At 40.4% G+C, this 22,520-nt stretch overlaps 2 protein-coding genes across 2 annotated transcripts; both read left to right on the top strand.

Moving 5' to 3' along the window:
- Positions 1-301: 301 nt before the first annotated feature.
- On the top strand, positions 302-8,283 carry LOC136444500 (uncharacterized). The gene is made up of 17 exons (XM_066442075.1): positions 302-491; positions 926-1,225; positions 1,383-2,072; positions 2,327-2,449; positions 2,637-2,747; positions 2,914-3,060; positions 3,311-3,610; positions 3,767-4,459; positions 4,754-4,867; positions 5,385-5,522; positions 5,644-5,739; positions 5,970-6,054; positions 6,275-6,419; positions 6,660-6,753; positions 7,251-7,372; positions 7,581-7,743; positions 8,090-8,283. The coding sequence occupies exons 1-17, from the start codon at positions 395-397 to the stop codon at positions 8,248-8,250; spliced, it is 3,579 nt and encodes a 1,192-aa protein (XP_066298172.1). The 5' UTR covers positions 302-394; the 3' UTR covers positions 8,251-8,283.
- A 64-nt stretch (positions 8,284-8,347) lies between these two features.
- Positions 8,348-12,362, top strand: LOC136444331 (tyrosine-protein kinase receptor Tie-1-like). Its single transcript, XM_066441840.1, has 8 exons — positions 8,348-8,371; positions 8,488-8,712; positions 9,213-9,335; positions 9,488-9,558; positions 9,725-9,765; positions 10,074-10,170; positions 10,385-10,484; positions 10,736-12,362. Exons 1-8 carry the CDS (start codon positions 8,348-8,350, stop codon positions 10,757-10,759), a joined length of 705 nt encoding a protein of 234 aa, XP_066297937.1. The 3' UTR covers positions 10,760-12,362.
- The last annotated feature ends 10,158 nt before the right edge of the window (positions 12,363-22,520 follow it).

Below are 22,520 nucleotides of genomic sequence, written 5' to 3'. Positions count from 1 at the left end.
AAAGTTCCCCTTTTACAGTATCTTGTAGACGGTACACGGCGGTACCGGTATGAGTTGTCAAAGTTGCCTGAAAATCATTGAACTTGCAATAGAATATAAATCCCCCCTCACTTATTTTTCACTATTGTATCGATGTATTCTGTTTTAGAAAAAACAAAACAAACAGAATTATAGTCATTTCCCTAGTAGTACAATAAAGGAATACCAGTCAGTCACGCATGCAAGTGTAAGGTAACGCCAGTGGCACGGACCAACTACAGCCCACATGACTTTCCCGTGACGTCACAAGGAAGTAGCTCCAAACAAGTCTCAAATCAGGGGCATTTGTCGACATCCGGATAAGGGAATTTTCGACGGAATTTTGCATGGTTGCAGTGTGGATTCGGTTGTGAACATGGGCGTAATGTCCGCCCAGAAATCCCAACCTCGCCTTCAGCTCCGCTGGTTGTGGATTTTCTTCCTTTTGGTTGGCCTCATACCGACCGCAACAGGTGGGCGCGCAACAGTTTTCGCTTTGTGTGTACACCATAGGTTCATGCTCTACCTAATTGCCTTAGTTATATGGTCATGTGTACATGTACCTAAAGCTATACATATTTACATAGCTATCCTCGTTCTAACCTACCTTGAATAAACACATACGTAATCTTACCTCAAATACGAAGCTACATGTATCCTTGGATACTTGTAGCTTAAGCAATGGCGTGACAATGCATTGTTTGGTTTTCAAGCTCGATTGCGATAACCCTATTATAGCAACAACGTCTGGCTATGTTACGGAATGACTTTAGGCAGCTTCTAATGCGACTCTAGATTTTAGATATTTGTCAAAGAAGACCGGAGTCCTGAACAATAAATTACTGTTGAACATTCACACATCCCTACATCGTACACCGGTTAGATTCAAATTTTTGCTTTTAATTAGCTACTGTCTCGTACGAGGATCTATTCACCAGGGAGGGAGGCCGCTTCTTCGGTGATATTCCTGACCACATAACAGCGTACAACGACATAGACGCAGACGAGTGTGCCCGCCGCTGTCTGCAAGGTTACGGCAGTTACGACGGCGTCACCCCGCCATGTCTGTCCTTCAACCATCGCCCCGCGGGATCGCCAGAGGGCGGCAGTGCACGGTGTTGGCTCCGTAGTAGTGACAAGGACACGGCGGCGTCTCCAGGTTCTGAGTGGGACAGTTGGTCTTACCGAAATTACAACCAACGGAAAGGTAAATACATAGTATTTCTATCTATTCCTATCTTATAAAATGCTATTTTATCTGATCAGCCTCTGCTACATATCTGCCTCCCTTTTTGATCAGTTTCAAAGTCACGCGCAAGTATTATTTTATCTTATCGATTATCTTTTTAAATTCAACTTTCCAGACATCCTGGCGCCCCAAGACTGCGCTGATATATTCGCCCTTGGGATTCGGTACAGTCATGTTTACACCATTGGCCACCCCCAACCATTCCAAGTCTACTGTGACATGGACACTGATGGCGGTGGGTGGACGGTCATACAGCGGCGACAGGACGGGTCGGTGCCGTTTGACAAGACTTGGACTGAGTACGAGCAGGGGTTCGGTAATAGTAGTGGAGAATACTGGCTGGGATTGGGGAAAATACACAGTCTGACATCACAGAAACAAAACGAACTGTACGTGTACTTGGAAGACTGGGAAATGAACAGCACGTTTGCGCGGTACAGCACGTTTTCTGTTGGCAACGGCGGGAGCAAGTACACGGCAACGATCGACGGGTACAGCGGGGATGCAAGTGATAGTTTGAACCCGTCCGATACACGTCACAGCATCAACAACAGGCAATTTTCTACAACAGACCAAGATAACGACGGTTCCAGTACCGACTGTGCGGGTATGTTCGGACAAGGAGGTTGGTGGTACACCCCGAGCTGTGGCTGGGCCTTGTTGAACGGACAGTATCTGACCGGCTGTTCAGTACCTGCTCCAGGCACCTGCTCCAGTGCTGATGGAATCGTCTGGAAAACTTGGAGGGGGTACACATATTCCTTGAAGAAAACGGTCATGATGATCAGGCCCGATAATTTTCCTGGTATGTTTTGAAACCTTTAGTTTTTACGTCATACGTTGAATAGTCCCATTGTAACCAAAGGTCTTTCAGAATGTCTCCACAGTTTTATGTCTTGTTTTGCCTTTTTGTCTTTAACGCTATTTTGTTGCCAAAGGCGCCTAATGGCACGGCGTGTATGTTGAGGAAAAAAAAAGAAATGCAGTAGGTACTAGATAACATCTATTGAGTTTTAAAGAGCTTAGCAATTGATACTTCATTGTATTTCTTTTCCATAGTCTCATCATTCAGACCGTGTCAGAACTTTAGTAACGAAACCCTGTACTCAGGACCTGAAGATTCCGGACTTTACTACAGCTGCGCATGTGCAGAAGGATGGTATGGTGCCTTCTGCGATCAGGGTACGTCTTTATTTACTGTGGCATTCGACATTATGATTCATCTGATACATTGTGTATGAAATTGCCACCTGCTGAACTCAAATGTTTACATTTGACATTGTGTAATGTTAATGTGCAACAAAAATTGAAGCTATTTGTCGTAATATTGATTTTCCTTACTTCAGTATTCACTTAACTGTCTTTACAGAGTGCGGACACTGTTACCTGGGGCCGACCTGTGACAGGTACGACGGAACATGTCCAACTGGAGGTGATCACGTCTGTACGGCCGGCTACTTCGGCGACAACTGTCATCAAGGTATTTTTCATGTACTGTAAAAACCTGATTTAGAACTTTGTTGATGTGTCAGTCCACGTATACTGTCATCTTGTTCATAAATCTTCTTATCATGTCGATTCTTTATTTTGAATTCATTGTTCGAGGCTTAAATGGGACTGATCAAAAATTTGGTGACTTTTCTTAGAGTGTCCAGACTTCAGATACGGAGCTGATGACTGCACCCAAACCTGTCACTGTGCAAACGGACCAGCTGCCTGTAACAAGACGACTGGAGCCTGTACTGGGGGATGTCTGGACTTCTGGACAGGGGACTCATGTCAGATCCGTACAGGTACTGGCATTATCATTTGTTGATCATAGGTATAATGATAAGGTTTATTACAAATACATGCACAAGGTCTTATTACAAGTACAAGCAACATATATGAATGAAAAATACAATGATGTGACAGTGATACACATATATGGACGTATTTGTATAAACGCTTGTTGCTACATAGCACAGTCGCAAGTTTTGTCTTGAATAACTTATTTCTCGCAAGCTATGTTGATTTTAGAATATTGTAATATCTCTGCTTTAGCTTCAGTATTATACGAGGATCTCTTCACCAAGGAAGAAGGTCGCTTCTTCGGTGATAGTCCTGAAAACATTGAAGCTTACGACAACATAGATGCAGACGAGTGTGCCCGCCGCTGTCTGCAAGGTTACGTCAGTTACGACGGCGTCACCCCGCCATGTCTGTCCTTCAACCATCGCCCCGCGGGATCGCCAGAGGGCGGCAGTGCACGGTGTTGGCTCCGTAGTAGTGACAAGGACACGGCGTCGTCTCCTGGTCCTGAGTGGGAAATTTGGCCTTCCCGAAATTACTACCAGAGGAAAGGTAAATGAATATTAATCTTTTTATCTATTTCTACCGTGTTGAATGCTTTATTCGCTGCTACATATCTGCCGAGTAGTACCTTTTTGATCAGATTCACCATCAAGTCGCGTGCAAGCATCATCTTATCATCTAACGTTTTTTTATTAAATTTTCCAGACATCCTTGCACCGCAAGACTGTGCTGACATTTTCGCCCTAGGGCTTCAGTACAGTCATTTTTACACTATTGGCCACCCCCAAACGTTCCAAGTCTACTGTGACATGGACACTGATGGCGGTGGGTGGACGATCATACAGCGGCGACAGGACGGGTCGGTGCCGTTTGACAAGAATTGGACTGAGTACGAGCAGGGGTTCGGCAATCCTAGAGGAGAATACTGGCTGGGATTAGAGAACATCCACAGTCTGACATCACAGAAACAAAACGAACTGTACGTGTACTTGGAAGACTGGGAAATGAACAGCCGGTTTGCGCGGTACAGCACGTTTTCTGTAGGAGATGCCGGCAGCAAGTACACGGCAACGATCGGCGGGTACAGAGGAGATGCAACTGATAGTTTGGACCCGTCCACTACACGTCACAGCATCAACAACAGACAATTTTCTACAACAGACCAAGATAACGACGGTGTGGGAAATACCGACTGTGCGGGCATGTTCGGCCAGGGAGGCTGGTGGTACACTCCGAGTTGTGGCTGGGCCTTGTTGAACGGACAGTATCTGACCGGCTGCTCAGTACCTGCTCCCCCCTCCTGCTCCAGTGCAGATGGTATCGTCTGGGAAACTTGGAGGGGTTACACATATTCCTTGAAGAAAACAGTCATGATGATCAGACCCGACAATTCTTCTGGTACGTGTTAAAATCATCACTTTGGTGCATAATGTGTTTAATATAGTCTCATTGCAAAATTCCCTCAGCATGTCTCTATTGTTTTATAACTTACTTGCTTTGTGTCTTTTACAATTCTGCCCTCAACAGTCCCCTTAGCGGGCGTTACCCTCTTAGGGACCTAACGGTGCAGAAAGAATCTATGCGAGAGGGAGATGTCAAAGCAAAAAAGGAAATACTAGTGAGATCGGAACAGCATGGAAATTCATGAATTGACATATTAACTGTTTGTCATTCTCTACTAATCTATCACAGTATCATCATTTAAACTGTGTCAGAATGGCAGAACCCTAATATCAGGACCTGAAGATACCGGGCTCTACATCTGCGCATGCGCACCGGGTTGGAACGGCCCGTTTTGTGAACAGGGTATGTATGGTTCGATAGTGTACGAACTGAATTGGATTGAAGAATTACGCCTATTTTTGCGTAGCGTTAAAGCTCACTGTGTTTAGATGTAAACATGTTGAACATCGCTAATACTGAGCGATAACATAGGTATCATAGACATTTAAAAAAAAATCTTCTTCGGTGAATGTCATGAGAGTGTCATGAGACATACGGCCCTGACTGCATCACCCCTTGTGGACATTGTTACCAGAACCGGGCCTGTGACAGGTTTAACGGGGCATGTTCGTCCACTGTTCCGTTCACTTGTGAGGCCGGGTATCAGGTTGTAAAATGCGATCAAGGTACATTGTACCACAAACAGACAATGGACTGTAAAAAATACAAACATATATTTTTAGACATCTAAATATCAATTGAAATCAAAATTACACAAATTTTCTTCGGAGAGCAAACTCGCATGTGGACTTCCAGACCTGCAACAAGTGACTTGATTCATTCCGTACTTCTCCAATGATTTATCATGTCTTATCTCTAGAATGTGACCCTGGCCGCTACAGTTACGACTGTGCAGAAACATGCGGCAACTGCGCATCGGGAACGGTCTGTAACAGAACCGACGGCAGTTGTCCTTTTGGATGCCATGAAGCATGGGCAGGGGCCATCTGCAAACAGAGTATGTGGACTAATCATCGTTGTGTCAAAGTTGCAATATTAATGTGTTTGATTAAGAATGGCATAAACAATACATTTGTACATGGATGTGTTCTTCGTCTATTTCCATTGATTGCATGCAGAACCACCAACTTCGCCTACACCACGATCTACCAGGCCAACGTCTAGGCCAACCAGTCAGTACACGAGGCCTGTGATCACTGAGTCAATAACCAAAGGTTAGTACTTTCTGAACACAATAATGTATTTCATGTAACTCCAATTGTCAAAGAAAATATAACATGCAGAAACAGCAATTCCAATAGGTACGATTTGGGGAAGAAAATTATGCACCACTGGTCCTATGACGCATTACTTACTTTATTTTCTAATAATTTTATCTAATTATTTCAAAAGCCGATAAGAAATACATCCATTTTCAATAGAAACAATATGGATCAATTCGCAGGTGTTAGTATCGCCCCCATTGCTGGCGGCAGTGCTGCTGTCCTACTGATGGTCTTTCTGGTCGCAGTTGGGATAATATGCTTCAGGTAAGTAAATCTGTTACTTACAGAAAACGGAATCGATGTCAAGGCATAATACTGACATTCTTTTCGATATTACATATTTTGTGGTATTCTGAAGCAAGATTATCGATACAACTGCTCAGTTAGGTTAGGAAATAAACACCATTTTGCTGGTTGTTATAGTAAGGCCTCGCACTGCTCAGTGGATACTCCAAGTAATGCTTCAACCAATTGTATCTTAAAGAAGGAGAAACGCTACAGAGCGACAGGACCCCATTGGTGACCAGATTTACCTGAACATGGTACCAACAGATAATCCCTCCAGCATGGAATCAGCTGAAAATCCTGCACGTTCAACATCGCATTCAGACAGTTCACATTATGAAACGGCAAGTCGAATTTTTCCTCATGTATTACATTTTGACTGACCGTCTTGCAATTGCACTGTTTGTATCTAATAAATCTTTGTCACTATTCAAGTTCGATGCCTAGTTTTATAATGCATTGATGTCTTTACGGCGCTAATCAATTTTTGGTTGTTTCTCATTTCTTCTATAGAACTTGCATGCGCACCCTGTAATTAAGCAAACTAAACTTAAGGTATCAATTCACACTTTCATTTACTACAGGCCATTTACAGCGTCGTAGACCTTGTAACTGTGAACGACGTGGAGGAGTTTTTGAGGGCCAAAGGCTTTGATCAATACGCTCCTGCATTTAAGCGTAGGTAGAAATCCTTATTTCTTTACTTACCTACTAAAGAGACAAAAAGGACTGATACAACTGCTGTTGCAATTTTTTTCAGCACGGACTCGATGGTAAGGAAAGGAAAGGAATCTCGAACCAGTTTAGCTCAAATGAACTCAATGAACAGATGAGCTACTCTTCCACTGGTCGTGACAGAGAAGACAGACGCTATGTACAGTATTTACAGGTTCATTGTACCGGGGAAATTCCCCTAGCTCTTCTCGACAAGCACAATGAACAGTGGACCACGGCTTAACGTCCCGTCCTAAGGACTGCAACTTTAACGGTAGCGTGCATGTCAGGTGAGCGACACAGCCGGGATCGAACCCGGGGCTTCTAGTTCCAGAGGCAAGATCGCTAACCACTGGACTACGCACGTTACACCACGCTACGTAAGAATGCTACTTGGAATGATGTTTTGCTTTGCAAAATTTTGCTAATAATTATTTTTTGCTCTGATGACTGATCTTCAGGACACAAGATAGACGGAGATGCGGCCATGTGTCTGAACGACGCTGTGCTCGCTGAGCTCATCCCTGAGATCGGACCGAGGGTCAAACTACAAAAGGCCCTGCAGGAGCTGAAGGACAACCCGGTTTGTCTTTTCTTGTCTCATTGGTCGTGAATACAGGAAACATATCGTATTCATTTTTGTCTTTTAAGTAATATGAGCTCAACTCTTTCAGAATAGATTGATCGATTCAGAACAGAAAGGTCACAAGGCTGTGAGAATTACATTGATGAATAGTTGCAAACGCTATCTTTTATCAACTGAAACGTAACGCCAAAACGTTATTTTCTAGGAAGCTGCTAATAGCAGCAGACCTGTCCACTCTGACTGGGAAATCCCCCGCTCCAGTCTGACTCTCGGTAAAATCCTGGGGAAGGGGCAGTTTGGGGAGGTCCGTCTGGGGGAGCTACGGAAGAGAGGTGTCACTCAGACTGTGGCTGTCAAGACGCTGAAAGGTGACCAGTAGCTTATGTACGCTGCACATGCTATGGTTTTCTTAACATAAATGAGGTTTTCAAAGGGATAACCAATGTAGCTTGATGAGGATGACTTTGTACAATTAATTTCTTTGTAATGGGTAATCATTTATCAAATGAACTATGCAGTCGATGGACAAACCCTTGATATCTTTTTCTGTGTGAGGTTTTAAGCAATAGGCGTGTTGAATTATGTTTAAAAAAATTTGCAAATAGTACAGACAGACATGTATTCTAGTATGAGAGGGCTGTTAGAATTGCACCGGCTGTTATAAGGCATAACGAAGATGACATCATCTTTCTAAAATGATGGTTTCTTTCCCAGTATCAGCAGAAGAAAAGGACAAAGAGGACCTTATTGGAGAGCTAGACATTATGGTAACCGTCGGTCGTCATGACAATATCATCAGTCTGGTTGGTGCATGCACGTTAGAAGGTACTGATTCAGCTTACTTTCTTCTTTTTAGTTCCATCATTTTGGTCTGACCAGGTTTTTATCATATGAGATCAGGAAATATTTTCTCCGGTAGTTCTCACATTGCTATCGTTGACATTTTATGTGGTCTCACCCGTTCAGCTTTAAATGGTCGACTCAAGCGGGATTATGGCCAGATTTTGTTTTAAATCATACATTTATATACATTTATGTCACGGAAAATAAGGATTTGTGTACGTGTAAAACTTCACAAGAAGTTTTGCACGTAAACAATCTATCTTATCTAGAATATTCACTTGTCCACACAATCCACCTCAGGACCGCTGACGCTTGTGGTTGAGTACGCGCCCAATGGATGTCTGAAGGACTGGCTGAAGAACAACCGTCCAAAGGAGCTGAACCAGACAGACGACAAAATCATCGCCACCTCCGGGATTCAGCTGCCGATGGACCAACTCATAATGTTTGGTATAGATATAGCAAATGGGATGAGTCATCTGGCTGCCATGCAGGTACATAAAACACGTTTCTTTGTAAAAGGGCTGTAAGTTGTTGGTTTTGATGCCAAATTCCTAATCATGCACTACAGTTTTATAGAAACACAAGGACAAGTATCTTGAATTTCATGTATTGATATATAGATGTACTGAGATCTGATCATGGTCTTATGTACTGCAGTCATAGCCGTGTCCAAAGTTTAAGTCACGGTTGTGATTACAAGGGATTTGGGAAATTATTGAGTCTCGTACACGGTACATGCAATGCTTAGTGTGGAAAAGGTGGGAACTACGATAAGCTCTATTGCATGCAATATCCAACTGTGATACAAAGCACCAAACAGGGAAGACGTAATTTTAATTTGAAAAAAGATACATTACCATAAAACTGTAGCTACTAAGTCTGGATAATGAACATGGTTCCTGAAATTTCACGTTATCAACGTTTGTTCCTGCTTTCCGTCTCACGCATACATAAATTACTGCACACTTTTATCATTCGTCAATACATCCAGTGTGTCCACCGTGACCTTGCCGCCAGGAATGTGCTCCTTGGATCGGACCTGACGGCCAAGATCTCAGACTTTGGGTTGTCACGTGATATCTACGAGGAGTCTGAGTATGTCAAGAGTACAAAGGTACATATTCTTAATTTCACAATGCTCCAAAACTAATTACATTTTGAACAGTATAGGGTGAATCTGTGGTGATTTAGATATGATTCAATTGCAAAGGTCTATCATCTTTTGTGTTTTTCTTTGAATAATATTCTTCGTTGTTCCCTTTTTAGAGCCAGCTTCCAATCCGTTGGATCGCATACGAGTCCCTTTTCTACCACGTGTACACCACACAGAGCGATGTGTAAGTATCATTCTGTATAATCATATGACCGCTTTAGACATTTGTATCTAGTTAGTATTTGAAAGACCAGCTGTTAGATAAGTCTGTATTTGTGTTATGTTCAATTATATTAGGTTTTAAGAAGTTACATGCACGTTTGACAGTAGTTGCATTTTGCATGTTTCAGATGGTCCTTTGGAATCCTTTTGTGGGAGATCATAACAATGGGTAAGAGATGTACAAATATCAGTGACATGTGTTAAGTTTGGTTCTAAAATAGAAAATTGAAACATGTACTTGGCACAATTTACTCCGTCAAAATATCACACATCATTAAGAAAAATATGATATTGCATTTCTTAATAACTTATTCAACGATTTCAGCTGCTGGTCTGTGATATATATCATTCTGTGATCTAATAACTTGCCTTCAAGTCTTTGTTGTATGACCAGAGATATTTATTTGCCGTCTATATGATTTGTTGTTATTTTGTTATAAACCTTGAAAAGCCTACTACTATTACTTGATGTTCCAGGTAAAAAGCCGTACGGCCGGATTACCGGCAAAGAGCTCATGAAACTGTTGCCAGATGGCTACAGGCTGGAGAAACCTGCTCTGTGTCCGCAGGATGTGTACGTTGTCAGTCTTATATTCAACTTTAGAATCTGTTTTTTTTTAAAATTCAACAAGCCATTTTTTTGTAATTCACTCTTCACTCGTATAAGTATTTAGAATTAGTCACCGACATACAGATACACATAGATGACTTACACACTGTCACCCTGACTATTGTATAACTTTACTAAACAATTTCTTTTGTTGATGCAAATATTCTCCTCCCAAAAGTTACGATGTGATGAAGACCTGCTGGGAAACCCTCCCTGAGAACAGGCCAACTTTTCCGCAGCTGAAGGCAACCCTGGATCGGATCAGTCAAGATTACAAGGTAACCTCTTATATCGAGTTTTTCATCTTATCTACCCCTAATTCCTCTTCGAGGTTGCCCTAACCAATACCTGCAGCCAAATACAGTACTAGGTAGCTGGCCACTATCCTCAGACAAAATTTCAATTTTATGGAATAACACTCTGTCCAGAAGTATAGTGTCACTGGTTAATAGATTCCCAGGCTAGGTTGGCTGTGATCACTGAGTGCCTTGAACGTGGAAATCAAGGTATTATTTGTTTACTTTTGCAGACGTATGCCTCACTGCTGAAGTAGGAAACCAATGACAGAAAGACAGAGACAGAGACGAATCCGTTTGCCAAGAAGGAAACATGGTCTCATTATCTATATAACACATAGCCAGGATTACTTATTTAACCGAAGGAATATCAAGCATACGGAAATACGTTCTACTCGACCTCTATAGATTACTGAACATCTTATTACTAAGATTACATATGCAGATTTTGTCACAAACATATTACATATATTGTACAAGCTGCAATTTACCCTAAAATATGTCTATCGAGGACTGTTGATTGAAAAACTTTGAGCAAGCAAAATCAATTCATTCATTGTATACTAATTTAACATAAGTATTTACATCATTTATACTTTTTCAATTTATCTAACCACGAAAAGAATGAATAGTACTAAGTGTATGGCTTATATATCTTTTGCCCATCTATGATTTTGACTTTGCACAACTGAAAACATGTAAAACAACAACTGAAGAAAATTCCTGACTTCAAATCATCACGGTTAGTGACCATAGTTGCTGGTCTACAGCTAAAACAGGACAATTCGGGACAGCAAAAAAAGAATACCACACAAAACCTTGCATGAAAGACTGTCATGTTAAAGTCACAGTATCTGGAGAACCAAATCAGCCACATGTCAACGTCATACCCCTGGCAGTACTTGTTGTACGATTGCTACCAATGTTAGGGTGACATTATGGATTTTCACGTTGTTATTCTAATGGCTGGATTTTTTTATATTTTAATGTTTGACTTGTACACCTCCTTGAAAAACGCACATGAAATACAGCTCACAATGTAGGATCCTAGATAGCCACAAATGAAAAGTTGAACCTCTTCAGACAACAGTATCTAATATGCATTTTGTACACACGTGCACATGTGCCAATTCAATTCCTGTCAAACTCCACACATTTGATTTTTTTGTGATAAAACGCTTTGTTCTGCTATTGCATGCAACCATATTCACAGGATAGCATTAAAGCATCTTCTTGCTAATAAAGTGCCATCCATCTGCTACCCCGACTGACCTTCGGCATATCGTATTGGGCATACATAAATAGGTAAGCTCCTGTTCCAGTTATGTTACTTCAAATCAACATAAAAGAGAGAGAGATGTATATGATTGGCAGAAAGTTTTCTATTGTAATCAGGGCAATAAAAGCTACAACAAATAGACTTGCCCTGAGGTACCCAATACCTTGTACCCCTATACCTGGGTGGACAACGCGTAGCAACGAATCTGGTGAGGACGGAATCTTATTTCATCGACTATCATATAGCTATGAGGTAGTGTCTCCACAGTATTTGTGTCAATTGAGATTTAAGCGCAAAACTGCTTCATCTAAATCTCCCAAAATAGACAGATAATATGCACAGTATATTTCTTACTGCTATGCACGGTAATTGATTGTTAGTGTTCTAATATCATACGTTACTTATTATAGCTCTACAGCCACAAAAAGTTATATGAAATCTTGCATAGTCAATGCAACGTATTTGTATTGAAGATACAGCTTTTTATGGCTGAATAATAGATAAACTCAAAGACTAATGACAATAAGCAGGGTGGAATATACGTGTGCACAAAAACAGCAATAAACAGAGTCAACAAACCGAATACGGTAGTCTGGTGTACTTGTTTGGGTTGAAGGCTCAAGGCGTCAACAATTTGGCTCTTCAGTATCACAGTTAAAGGCACGCACGTGACGATGTAAACAGTGGGGTGAGGAACAGTATTAACTAGTAAAACGTCATGCAGAACACAGGGCAAACACTGACTGAAAGGCACATCCCTAGTAGGTTAACAATTAGAAGAATACATGTTAGCCATGCATACAAGTGCTAGCTAACGCTAGTTGCACGGACAAACAAACCCGACATGTCTTCCTCATGACGTCACAGGGAAGTTGCTTCAGACAACGTTCCCAATTCAGGGACGTTTGCTGACATCTGAGGAGGTAGAAATTTTGCGTGTTGGAGGTTTGGATGTGTTGGAGAGAAACTGGGCATGAATTCCGCCCAGAAATCTCAGCCTCGTCACGAGCTTGGCTGGCTGTGGATTTTCTTCATTTTAGCTGACCTGACATCGTCCGTAACAGGTGGGTGCACTATAGTTTTCACTCCGTGTATAGGCTCTTGTTAATTTGATTGGTATTGCCATAAAAGATCATGGCCACATGTACATGTGTTCCAAATTATACAGATTACGCGAAATTTAGTTATCTCCTTCCTATCCCACCTAACTCCCTAACAATGAATGAGAAAGTAAAGTGATTTCATTTCCTCAAATGCCCGCCAAGTGCCCTATCGTTTGAATGTAAAGTTTGAACATTCTGATAAAGAGATTGAATTTCAGACCGGAGCACTAAATAGGTCTATAATGCTATATAATTATGGGGTGGGGGGCGTAACTTTGGTCAGCTATCACTCCCTAACCATGAATGAGAAAGTAAAGTGATTTCATTTCCTCAAATGCCCGCCAAGTGCCCTATCGTTTAAATGTAATGTTTGAACATTCGGATAAAGAGATTGAATTTTAGACTGGAGCACTGAATTGGTCTATAATGCATTATAAGTATGGGGTGGGGGGCGTAACTTTGGTCAGCAATTACTCCCTAACCATGAATGAGAAAGTAAAGTGATTTCATTTCCTCAAATACCCGCCAAGTGCCCTATCGTTTGAATGTAAAGTTTGAACATTCTGATAAAGAGATTGAATTTTAGACCAGAGCACTGAATTGGTCTATAATGCTTTATGAGTATGGGGTGGGGGGCGTAACTTTGGTCAGCTATTACTCCCTAACCATGAATGAGAAAGTAAAGTGATTTCATTTCCTCCAATGCCCGCCAAGTGCCCTATCGTTTAAATGTAAAGTTTGAACATTCTAATAAAGATATTGAATTTTAGACCGGAGCAATGAAATGGTCTATAATGCTTTATAAGTATGGGGTGGGGGGCGTAACTTTGGTCAGCTATCACTCCCTAACCATGAATGAGAAAGTAAAGTAATTTCGTTTCCTCAAATGCCCGCCAAGTACCCTATCGTTTGAATGTAAAGTTTGAACATTCTGATAAAGAGATTGAATTTTAGACCGGAGCACTGAATTGGTCTATAATGCTTTATAAGTATGGGGTGGGGGGCGTAACTTTGGTCAGCTATTACTCCCTAACCATGAATGAGAAAGTAAAGTGATTTCATTTCCTCAAATGCCCGCCAAGTGCCCTATCGTTTGAATGTAAAGTTTGAACATTCTGATAAAGAGATTGAATTTTAGACCGGAGCACTGAATTGGTCTATAATGCTTTATAAGTATGGGGTGGGGGGCGTAACTTTGGTCAGCTATTACTTCCTAACCATGAATGAGAAAGTAAAGTGATTTCATTTCCTCAAATGCCCGCCAAGTGCCCTATCGTTTGAATGTAAAGTTTGAACATTCTGATAAAGAGATTGAATTTTAGACCGGAGCACTGAATTGGTCTATAATGCTTTATAAGTATGGGTTGGGGGGCGTAACTTTGGTCAGCTATTACTTCCTAACCATGAATGAGAAAGTAAAGTGATTTCATTTCCTCAAATGCCCGCCAAGTGCCCTATCATTTCAATGTAAAGTTTGAACATTCTGATAAAGAGATTGAATTTTAGACCGGAGCACTGAATTGGTCTATAATGCTTTATAAGTATGGGGTGGGGGGCGTAACTTTGGTCAACTATTACTCCCTAACCATGAATGAGAAAGTAAAGTGATTTCATTTCCTCAAATGGCCGCCAAGTGCCCTATCGTTTGAATGTAAAGTTTGAACATTCTGATAAAGAGATTGAATTTTAGACCGGAGCACTGAATTGGTCTATAATGCTTTATAAGTATTGGGTGGGGGGCGTAACTTTGGTCAGCTATTACTCCATAACCATGAATGAGAAAGTAAAGTGATTTCATTTCCTCAAATGCCCGCCAAGTGCCCTATCGTTTGAATGTAAAGTTTGAACATTCTGATAAAGAGATTGAATTTTAGACCGGAGCACTGAATTGGTCTATAATGCTTTATAAGTATGGGGTGGGGGGCGTAACTTTGGTCAGCTATTACTCCCTAACCATGAATGAGAAAGTAAAGTGATTTCATTTCCTCAAATACCCGCCAAGTGCCCTATCGTTTGAATGTAAAGTTTGAACATTCTGATAAAGAGATTGAATTTTAGACCGGAGCACTGAATTGGTCTATAATGCTTTATAAGTATGGGGTGGGGGGCGTAACTTTGGTCAGCTATTACTCCCTAACCATGAATGAGAAAGTAAAGTGATTTCATTTTCTCAAATACCTGCCAAGTTCCCTATCGTTTGGATATAAGGATGAACATTCTGATAAAGAGATTGAATTTTAGACCGGAGCACTGAATTGGTCTATAATGCTTTATACGTATGGGGTGGGGGGCGTAACTTTGGTCAGCTATTACTCCCTAACCATGAATGAAAAAAGTAAAGTGATTTCATTTCCTCAAATGCCCGCCAAGTGCCCTATCGTTTGAATGTTAAGTTTGAACATTCTGATAAAGAGATTGAATTTTAGACCGGAGCACTGAATTGGTCTGTTATGCTTTATAAGTATGGGTTGGGGGGCGTAACTTTGGTCAGCTATTACTCCCTAACCATGAATGAGAAAGTAAAGTGATTTCATTTCCTCAAATGCCCGCCAAGTGCCCTATCGTTTGAATGTAAAGTTTGAACATTCTGATAAAGAGATTGAATTTTAGACCGGAGCACTGAATTGGTCTATAATGCTTTATAAGTATGGGGTGGGGGGCGTAACTTTGGTCAGCTATTACTTCCTAACCATGAATGAGAAAGTAAAGTGATTTCATTTCCTCAAATGGCCGCCAAGTGCCCTATCGTTTGAATGTAAAGTTTGAACATTCTGATAAAGAGATTGAATTTTAGACCGGAGCACTGAATTGGTCTATAATGCTTTATAAGTATGGGGTGGGGGGCGTAACTTTGGTCAGCTATTACTTCCTAACCATGAATGAGAAAGTAAAGTGATTTCATTTCCTCAAATGCCCGCCAAGTGCCCTATCATTTCAATGTAAAGTTTGAACATTCTGATAAAGAGATTGAATTTTAGACCGGAGCACTGAATTGGTCTATAATGCTTTATAAGTATGGGGTGGGGGGCGTAACTTTGGTCAACTATTACTCCCTAACCATGAATGAGAAAGTAAAGTGATTTCATTTCCTCAAATGGCCGCCAAGTGCCCTATCGTTTGAATGTAAAGTTTGAACATTCTGATAAAGAGATTGAATTTTAGACCGGAGCACTGAATTGGTCTATAATGCTTTATAAGTATTGGGTGGGGGGCGTAACTTTGGTCAGCTATTACTCCATAACCATGAATGAGAAAGTAAAGTGATTTCATTTCCTCAAATGCCCGCCAAGTGCCCTATCGTTTGAATGTAAAGTTTGAACATTCTGATAAAGAGATTGAATTTTAGACCGGAGCACTGAATTGGTCTATAATGCTTTATAAGTATGGGGTGGGGGGCGAAACTTTGGTCAGCTATTACTCCCTAACCATGAATGAGAAAGTAAAGTGATTTCATTTCCTCAAATGCCCGCCAAGTGCCCTATCGTTTGAATGTAAAGTTTGAACATTCTGATAAAGAGATTGAATTTTAGACCGGAGCACTGAATTGGTCTATAATGCTTTATAAGTATGGGGTGGGGGGCGTAACTTTGGTCAGCTATTACTTCCTAACCATGAATGAGAAAGTAAAGTGATTTCATTTCCTCAAATGCCCGCCAAGTGCCCTATCGTTTGAATGAAAAGTTTGAACATTCTGATAAAGAGATTGAATTTTAGACCGGAGCACTGAATTGGTCTATAATGCTTTATAAGTATGGGTTGGGGGGCGTAACTTTGGTCAGCTATTACTTCCTAACCATGAATGAGAAAGTAAAGTGATTTCATTTCCTCAAATGCCCGCCAAGTGCCCTATCATTTCAATGTAAAGTTTGAACATTCTGATAAAGAGATTGAATTTTAGACCGGAGCACTGAATTGGTCTATAATGCTTTATAAGTATGGGGTGGGGGGCGTAACTTTGGTCAACTATTACTCCCTAACCATGAATGAGAAAGTAAAGTGATTTCATTTCCTCAAATGGCCGCCAAGTGCCCTATCGTTTGAATGTAAAGTTTGAACATTCTGATAAAGAGATTGAATTTTAGACCGGAGCACTGAATTGGTCTATAATGCTTTATAAGTATTGGGTGGGGGGCGTAACTTTGGTCAGCTATTACTCCATAACCATGAATGAGAAAGTAAAGTGATTTCATTTCCTCAAATGCCCGCCAAGTGCCCTATCGTTTGAATGTAAAGTTTGAACATTCTGATAAAGATATTGAATTTTAGACCGGAGCACTGAATTGGTCTATAATGCTTTATAAGTATGGGGTGGGGGGCGTAACTTTGGTCAGCTATTACTCCCTAACCATGAATGAGAAAGTAAAGTGATTTCATTTCCTCAAATACCCGCCAAGTGCCCTATCGTTTGAATGTAAAGTTTGAACATTCTGATAAAGAGATTGAATTTTAGACCGGAGCACTGAATTGGTCTATAATGCTTTATAAGTATGGGGTGGGGGGCGTAACTTTGGTCAGCTATTACTCCCTAACCATGAATGAGAAAGTAAAGTGATTTCATTTTCTCAAATACCTGCCAAGTTCCCTATCGTTTGGATATAAGGATGAACATTCTGATAAAGAGATTGAATTTTAGACCGGAGCACTGAATTGGTCTTCATGCTTTATACGTATGGGGTGGGGGGCGTAACTTTGGTCAGCTATTACTCCCTAACCATGAATGAGAAAGTAAAGTGATTTCATTTCCTCAAATACCCGCCAAGTGCCCTATCGTTTGAATGTAAAGTTTGAACATTCTGATAAAGAGATTGAATTTTAGACCGGAGCACTGAATTGGTCTATAATGCTTTATAAGTATGGGGTGGGGGGCGTAACTTTGGTCAGCTATTACTCCCTAACCATGAATGAGAAAGTAAAGTGATTTCATTTTCTCAAATACCTGCCAAGTGCCCTATCGTTTGAATGTAAAGTTTGAACATTCTGATAAAGAGATTGAATTTTAGACCGGAGCACTGAATTGGTCTATAATGCTTTATAAGTATGGGTTGGGGGCGTAACTTTGGTCAGCAATTACTCCATAACCATGAATGAGAAAGTAAAGTGATTTCATTTCCTCAAATGCCCGCCAAGTGCCCTATCATTTCAATGTTAAGTTTGAACATTCTGATAAAGAGATTGAATTTTAGACCGGAGCACTGAATTGGTCTATAATGCTTTATAAGTATGGGGTGGGGGCCGTAACTTTGGTCAGCTATTACTTCCTAACCATAAATAAGAAAGTAAAGTGATTTCATTTCCTCAAATGCCCGCCAAGTGCCCTATCGTTTGGATGTAAAGTTTGAATATTCTGATAAAGAGATTAAATTTAAGACCAGAGCACTGAATTGGTCTATAATGCTTTATACGTATGGGGTGGGGGGCGTAACTTTGGTCAACTATTACTCCCTAACCATGAATGAGAAAGTAAAGTGATTTCATTTCCTTAAATGCCCGCCAAGTGCCCTATCGTTTAAATGTAAATTTGAACATTCTGATAAAGAGATTGAATTTTAGACCGGAGCACTGAATTGGTCTATAATGCTTTATAAGTATGGGGTGGGGGGCGTAACTTTGGTCAGCTATTACTCCCTAACCATGAATGAGAAAGTAAAGTGATTTCATTTCCTCAAATACCCGCCAAGTGCCCTATCGTTTGAATGTAAAGTTTGAACATTCTGATAAAGAGATTGAATTTTAGACCGGAGCACTGAATTGGTCTATAATGCTTTATAAGTATGGGGTGGGGGGCGTAACTTTCGTCGGCTATTACTTCCTAACCATGAATGAGAAAGTAAAGTGATTTCATTTCCTCAAATGCCCGCCAAGTGCCCTATCGTTTGAATGTAAAGTTTGAACATTCTGATAAAGAGATTGAATTTTAGACCGGAGCACTGAATTGGTCTATAATGCTTTATAAGTATGGGGTGGGGGCCGTAACTTTGGTCAGCTATTACTCCCTAACCATAAATGAGAAAGTAAAGTGATTTCATTTCCTCAAATGCCCGCCAAGTGCCCTATCGTTTGGATGTAAAGTTTGAATATTCTGATAAAGAGATTGAATTTAAGACCAGAGCACTGAATTGGTCTATAATGCTTTATTCGTATGGGGTGGGGGGCGTAACTTTGGTCAACTATTACTCCCTTACCATGAATGAGAAAGTAAAGTGATTTCATTTCCTTAAATGCCCGCCAAGTGCCCTATCGTTTAAATGTAAATTTGAACATTCTGATAAAGAGATTAAATTTTAGACCGGAGCACTGAATTGGTCTATAATGCTTTATAAGTATGGGGTGGGGGGCGTAACTTTGGTCAGCTATTACTCCCTAACCATGAATGAGAAAGTAAAGTGATTTCATTTCCTCAAATACCCGCCAAGTGCCCTATCGTTTGAATGTAAAGTTTGAACATTCTGATAAAGAGATTGAATTTTAGACCGGAGCACTGAATTGGTCTATTATGCTTTATAAGTATGGGGTGGGGGGCGTAACTTTCGTCGGCTATTACTTCCTAACCATGAATGAGAAAGTAAAGTGATTTCATTTCCTCAAATGCCCGCCAAGTGCCCTATCATTTCAATGTAAAGTTTGAACATTCTGATAAAGAGTTTGAATTTTTGACCGGAGCACTGAATTGGTCTATAATGCTTTATAAGTATGGGGTGGGGGGCGTAACTTTGGTCGGCTATTACTCCCTAACCATGAATGAGAAAGTAAAGTGATTTCATTTCCTCAAATGCCCGCCAAGTGCCCTATCATTTCAATGTAAAGTTTGAACATTCTGATAAAGAGATTGAATTTTAGACCGGAGCACTGAATTGGTCTATAATGCTTTATAAGTATGGGGTTGGGGGGGGGGGGCGTAACTTTGGTCAGCTATTACTCCCTAACCATGAATGAGAAAGTAAAGTGATTTCATTTCCTCAAATACCTGCCAAGTGCCCTATTGTTTGATTATAAAGGATGAACATTCTGATAAAGAGATTGAATTTTAGACCAGAGCACTGAATTGGTCTATAATGCTTTATAAGTATGGGGTGGGGGGCGTAACTTTGGTCAGCTATTACTTCCTAACCATGAATGAGAAAGTAAAGTGATTTCATTTCCTCAAATGCCCGCCAAGTGCCCTATCGTTTTAATGTAAAGTTTGAACATTGTGATAAAGAGATTGAATTTTAGACCGGAGCACTGAATTGGTCTATAATGCTTTATACGTATGGGGTGGGGGGCGTAACTTAAGTCAGCTATTACTCCCTAACCATGAATGAGAAAGTAAAGTGATTTCATTTTCTCAAATGCCCGCCAAGTGCCCTATCCTTTGGATGTACAGTTTGAACATTCTGATAAAGAGATTGAATTTAAGACCAGAGCACTGAACTGGTCTATAATGCTTTATATGTATGGGGTGGGGGGCGTAATTTTGGTCAACTATTACTCACTAACCATGAATGAGAAAGTAAAGTGATTTCATTTCCTTAAATGCCCGCCAAGTGCCCTATCGTTTAAATGTAAAGTTTGAACATTCTGATAAAGAGATTGAATTTTAGACCGGAGCACTGAATTGGTCTATAATGCTTTATAAGTATGGGGTGGGGGCGTAACTTTGGTCAGCTATTACTCCCTAACCATGAATGAGAAAATAAAGTGATTTCATTTCCTCAAATGGCCGCCAAGTGCCCTATCGTTTAAATATACAGTTTGAACATTCTGATAAAGAGATTGAATTTTAGACCGGAGCAATGAATCGGTCTATAATGCTTTATAAGAATAGTGTGGGGGGCGTAACTTTGGTCAGCTATTACTTTTTAACCATGAATGAGAAAGTAAAGTGATTTCATTTCCTCAAATGCCCGCCAAGTGCCCTATCGTTTGAATGTAAAGTTTGAACATTCTGATAAAGAGATTGAATTTTAAACCGGAGCACTGAATTGGTCTATAATGCTTTATAAGTATGGGGTGGGGGGCGTAACTTTGGTCAGCTATTACTTCCTAACCATGAATGAGAAAGTAAAGTGATTTCATTTTCTCAAATACCTGCCAAGTGCCCTATCGTTTGGATATAAGGATGAACATTCTGATAAAGAGATTTAATTTTAGACCAGAGCACTAAATTGGTCTATAATGCTTTATACGTATGGGGTGGGGGGCGTAACTTTGGTCAGCTATTACTCCCTAACCATGAATGAGAAAGTAAAGTGATTTCATTTTCTCAAATACCTGCCAAGTTCCCTATCGTTTGGATATAAGGATGAACATTCTGATAAAGAGATTGAATTTTAGACCGGAGCACTGAATTGGTCTATAATGCTTTATACGTATGGGGTGGGGGGCGTAACTTTGGTCAGCTATTACCTCTTAACCATGAATGAGAAAGTAAAGTGATTTCATTTCCTCAAATGCCCGCCAAGTGTCCTATCATTTCAATGTAAAGTTTGAACATTCTGATAAAGAGATTGAATTTTAGACTGGAGCACTGAATTGGTCTATAATGCTTTATAAGTATGGGGTGGGGGGCGTAACTTTGGTCAGCTATTACTTCTTTACCATGAATGAGATAGTTAAGTGATTTCATTTCCTCAAATGCCCGCCAAGTGCCCTATCATTTCAATGTAAATTTGAACATTCTGATAAAGAGATTGAATTTCAGACCGGAGCGCTGAATTGGTCTATAATGCTTTATAAGTATGGGGTGGGGGGCGTAACTTTGGTCAGCTATTATTCCCTAACCATGAATGAGAAAGTAAAGAGATTTTATTTCCTCAAATACCTGCCAAGTGCCCTATCGTTTGAATGTAAAGTTTGAACATTCTGATAAAGAGATTGAATTTTAGACCGGAGCACTGAATTGGTCTATAATGCTTTATAAGTATGGGTTGGGGGCGTAACTTTGGTCAGCAATTACTCCATAACCATGAATGAGAAAGTAAAGTGATTTCATTTCCTCAAATGCCCGCCAAGTGCCCTATCATTTCAATGTAAAGTTTGAACATTCTGATAAAGAGATTGAATTTTAGACCGGAGCACTGAATTGGTCTATAATGCTTTATAAGTATGGGGTGGGGGCCGTAACTTTGGTCAGCTATTACTTCCTAACCATAAATAAGAAAGTAAAGTGATTTCATTTCCTCAAATGCCCGCCAAGTGCCCTATCGTTTGAATGTAAAGTTTGAATATTCTGATAAAGAGATTAAATTTAAGACCAGAGCACTGAATTGGTCTATAATGCTTTATACGTATGGGGTGGGGGGCGTAACTTTGGTCAACTATTACTCCCTAACCATGAATGAGAAAGTAAAGTGATTTCATTTCCTTAAATGCCCGCCAAGTGCCCTATCGTTTAAATGTAAATTTGAACATTCTGATAAAGAGATTGAATTTTAGACCGGAGCACTGAATTGGTCTATAATGCTTTATAAGTATGGGGTGGGGGGCGTAACTTTGGTCAGCTATTACTCCCTAACCATAAATGAGAAAGTAAAGTGATTTCATTTCCTCAAATGGCCGCCAAGTGCCCTATCGTTTGAATGTAAAGTTTGAACATTCTGATAAAGAGATTGAATTTTAAACCGGAGCACTGAATTGGTCTATAATGCTTTATAAGTA

Source organism: Branchiostoma lanceolatum, chromosome 11 (genome assembly GCF_035083965.1).
Source record: "Branchiostoma lanceolatum isolate klBraLanc5 chromosome 11, klBraLanc5.hap2, whole genome shotgun sequence".
Lineage (NCBI taxonomy): Eukaryota > Metazoa > Chordata > Leptocardii > Amphioxiformes > Branchiostomatidae > Branchiostoma > Branchiostoma lanceolatum.
Note: the sequence above shows the minus strand (reverse complement) of the source record. Positions and strands in the feature narration are given on the sequence as shown.

Bases quoted from the DNA above. Each gene is read 5' to 3' on its own strand.
- LOC136444500 (XM_066442075.1), top strand. From the start codon at position 395: ATGGGCGTAATGTCCGCCCAGAAATCCCAACCTCGCCTTCAGCTCCGC. The intron at 5,740-5,969 runs GTTAGTACTTTC...ATCAATTCGCAG, and splicing joins CACTGAGTCAATAACCAAAG to GTGTTAGTATCGCCCCCATT. The intron at 6,754-7,250 runs GTAGGTAGAAAT...ACTGATCTTCAG, and splicing joins ATACGCTCCTGCATTTAAGC to GACACAAGATAGACGGAGAT.
- LOC136444331 (XM_066441840.1), top strand. From the start codon at position 8,348: ATGGTCGACTCAAGCGGGATTATG. The intron at 9,336-9,487 runs GTACATATTCTT...TTCCCTTTTTAG, and splicing joins AGTATGTCAAGAGTACAAAG to AGCCAGCTTCCAATCCGTTG. The intron at 10,171-10,384 runs GTACGTTGTCAG...TCCTCCCAAAAG, and splicing joins GCTCTGTGTCCGCAGGATGT to TTACGATGTGATGAAGACCT.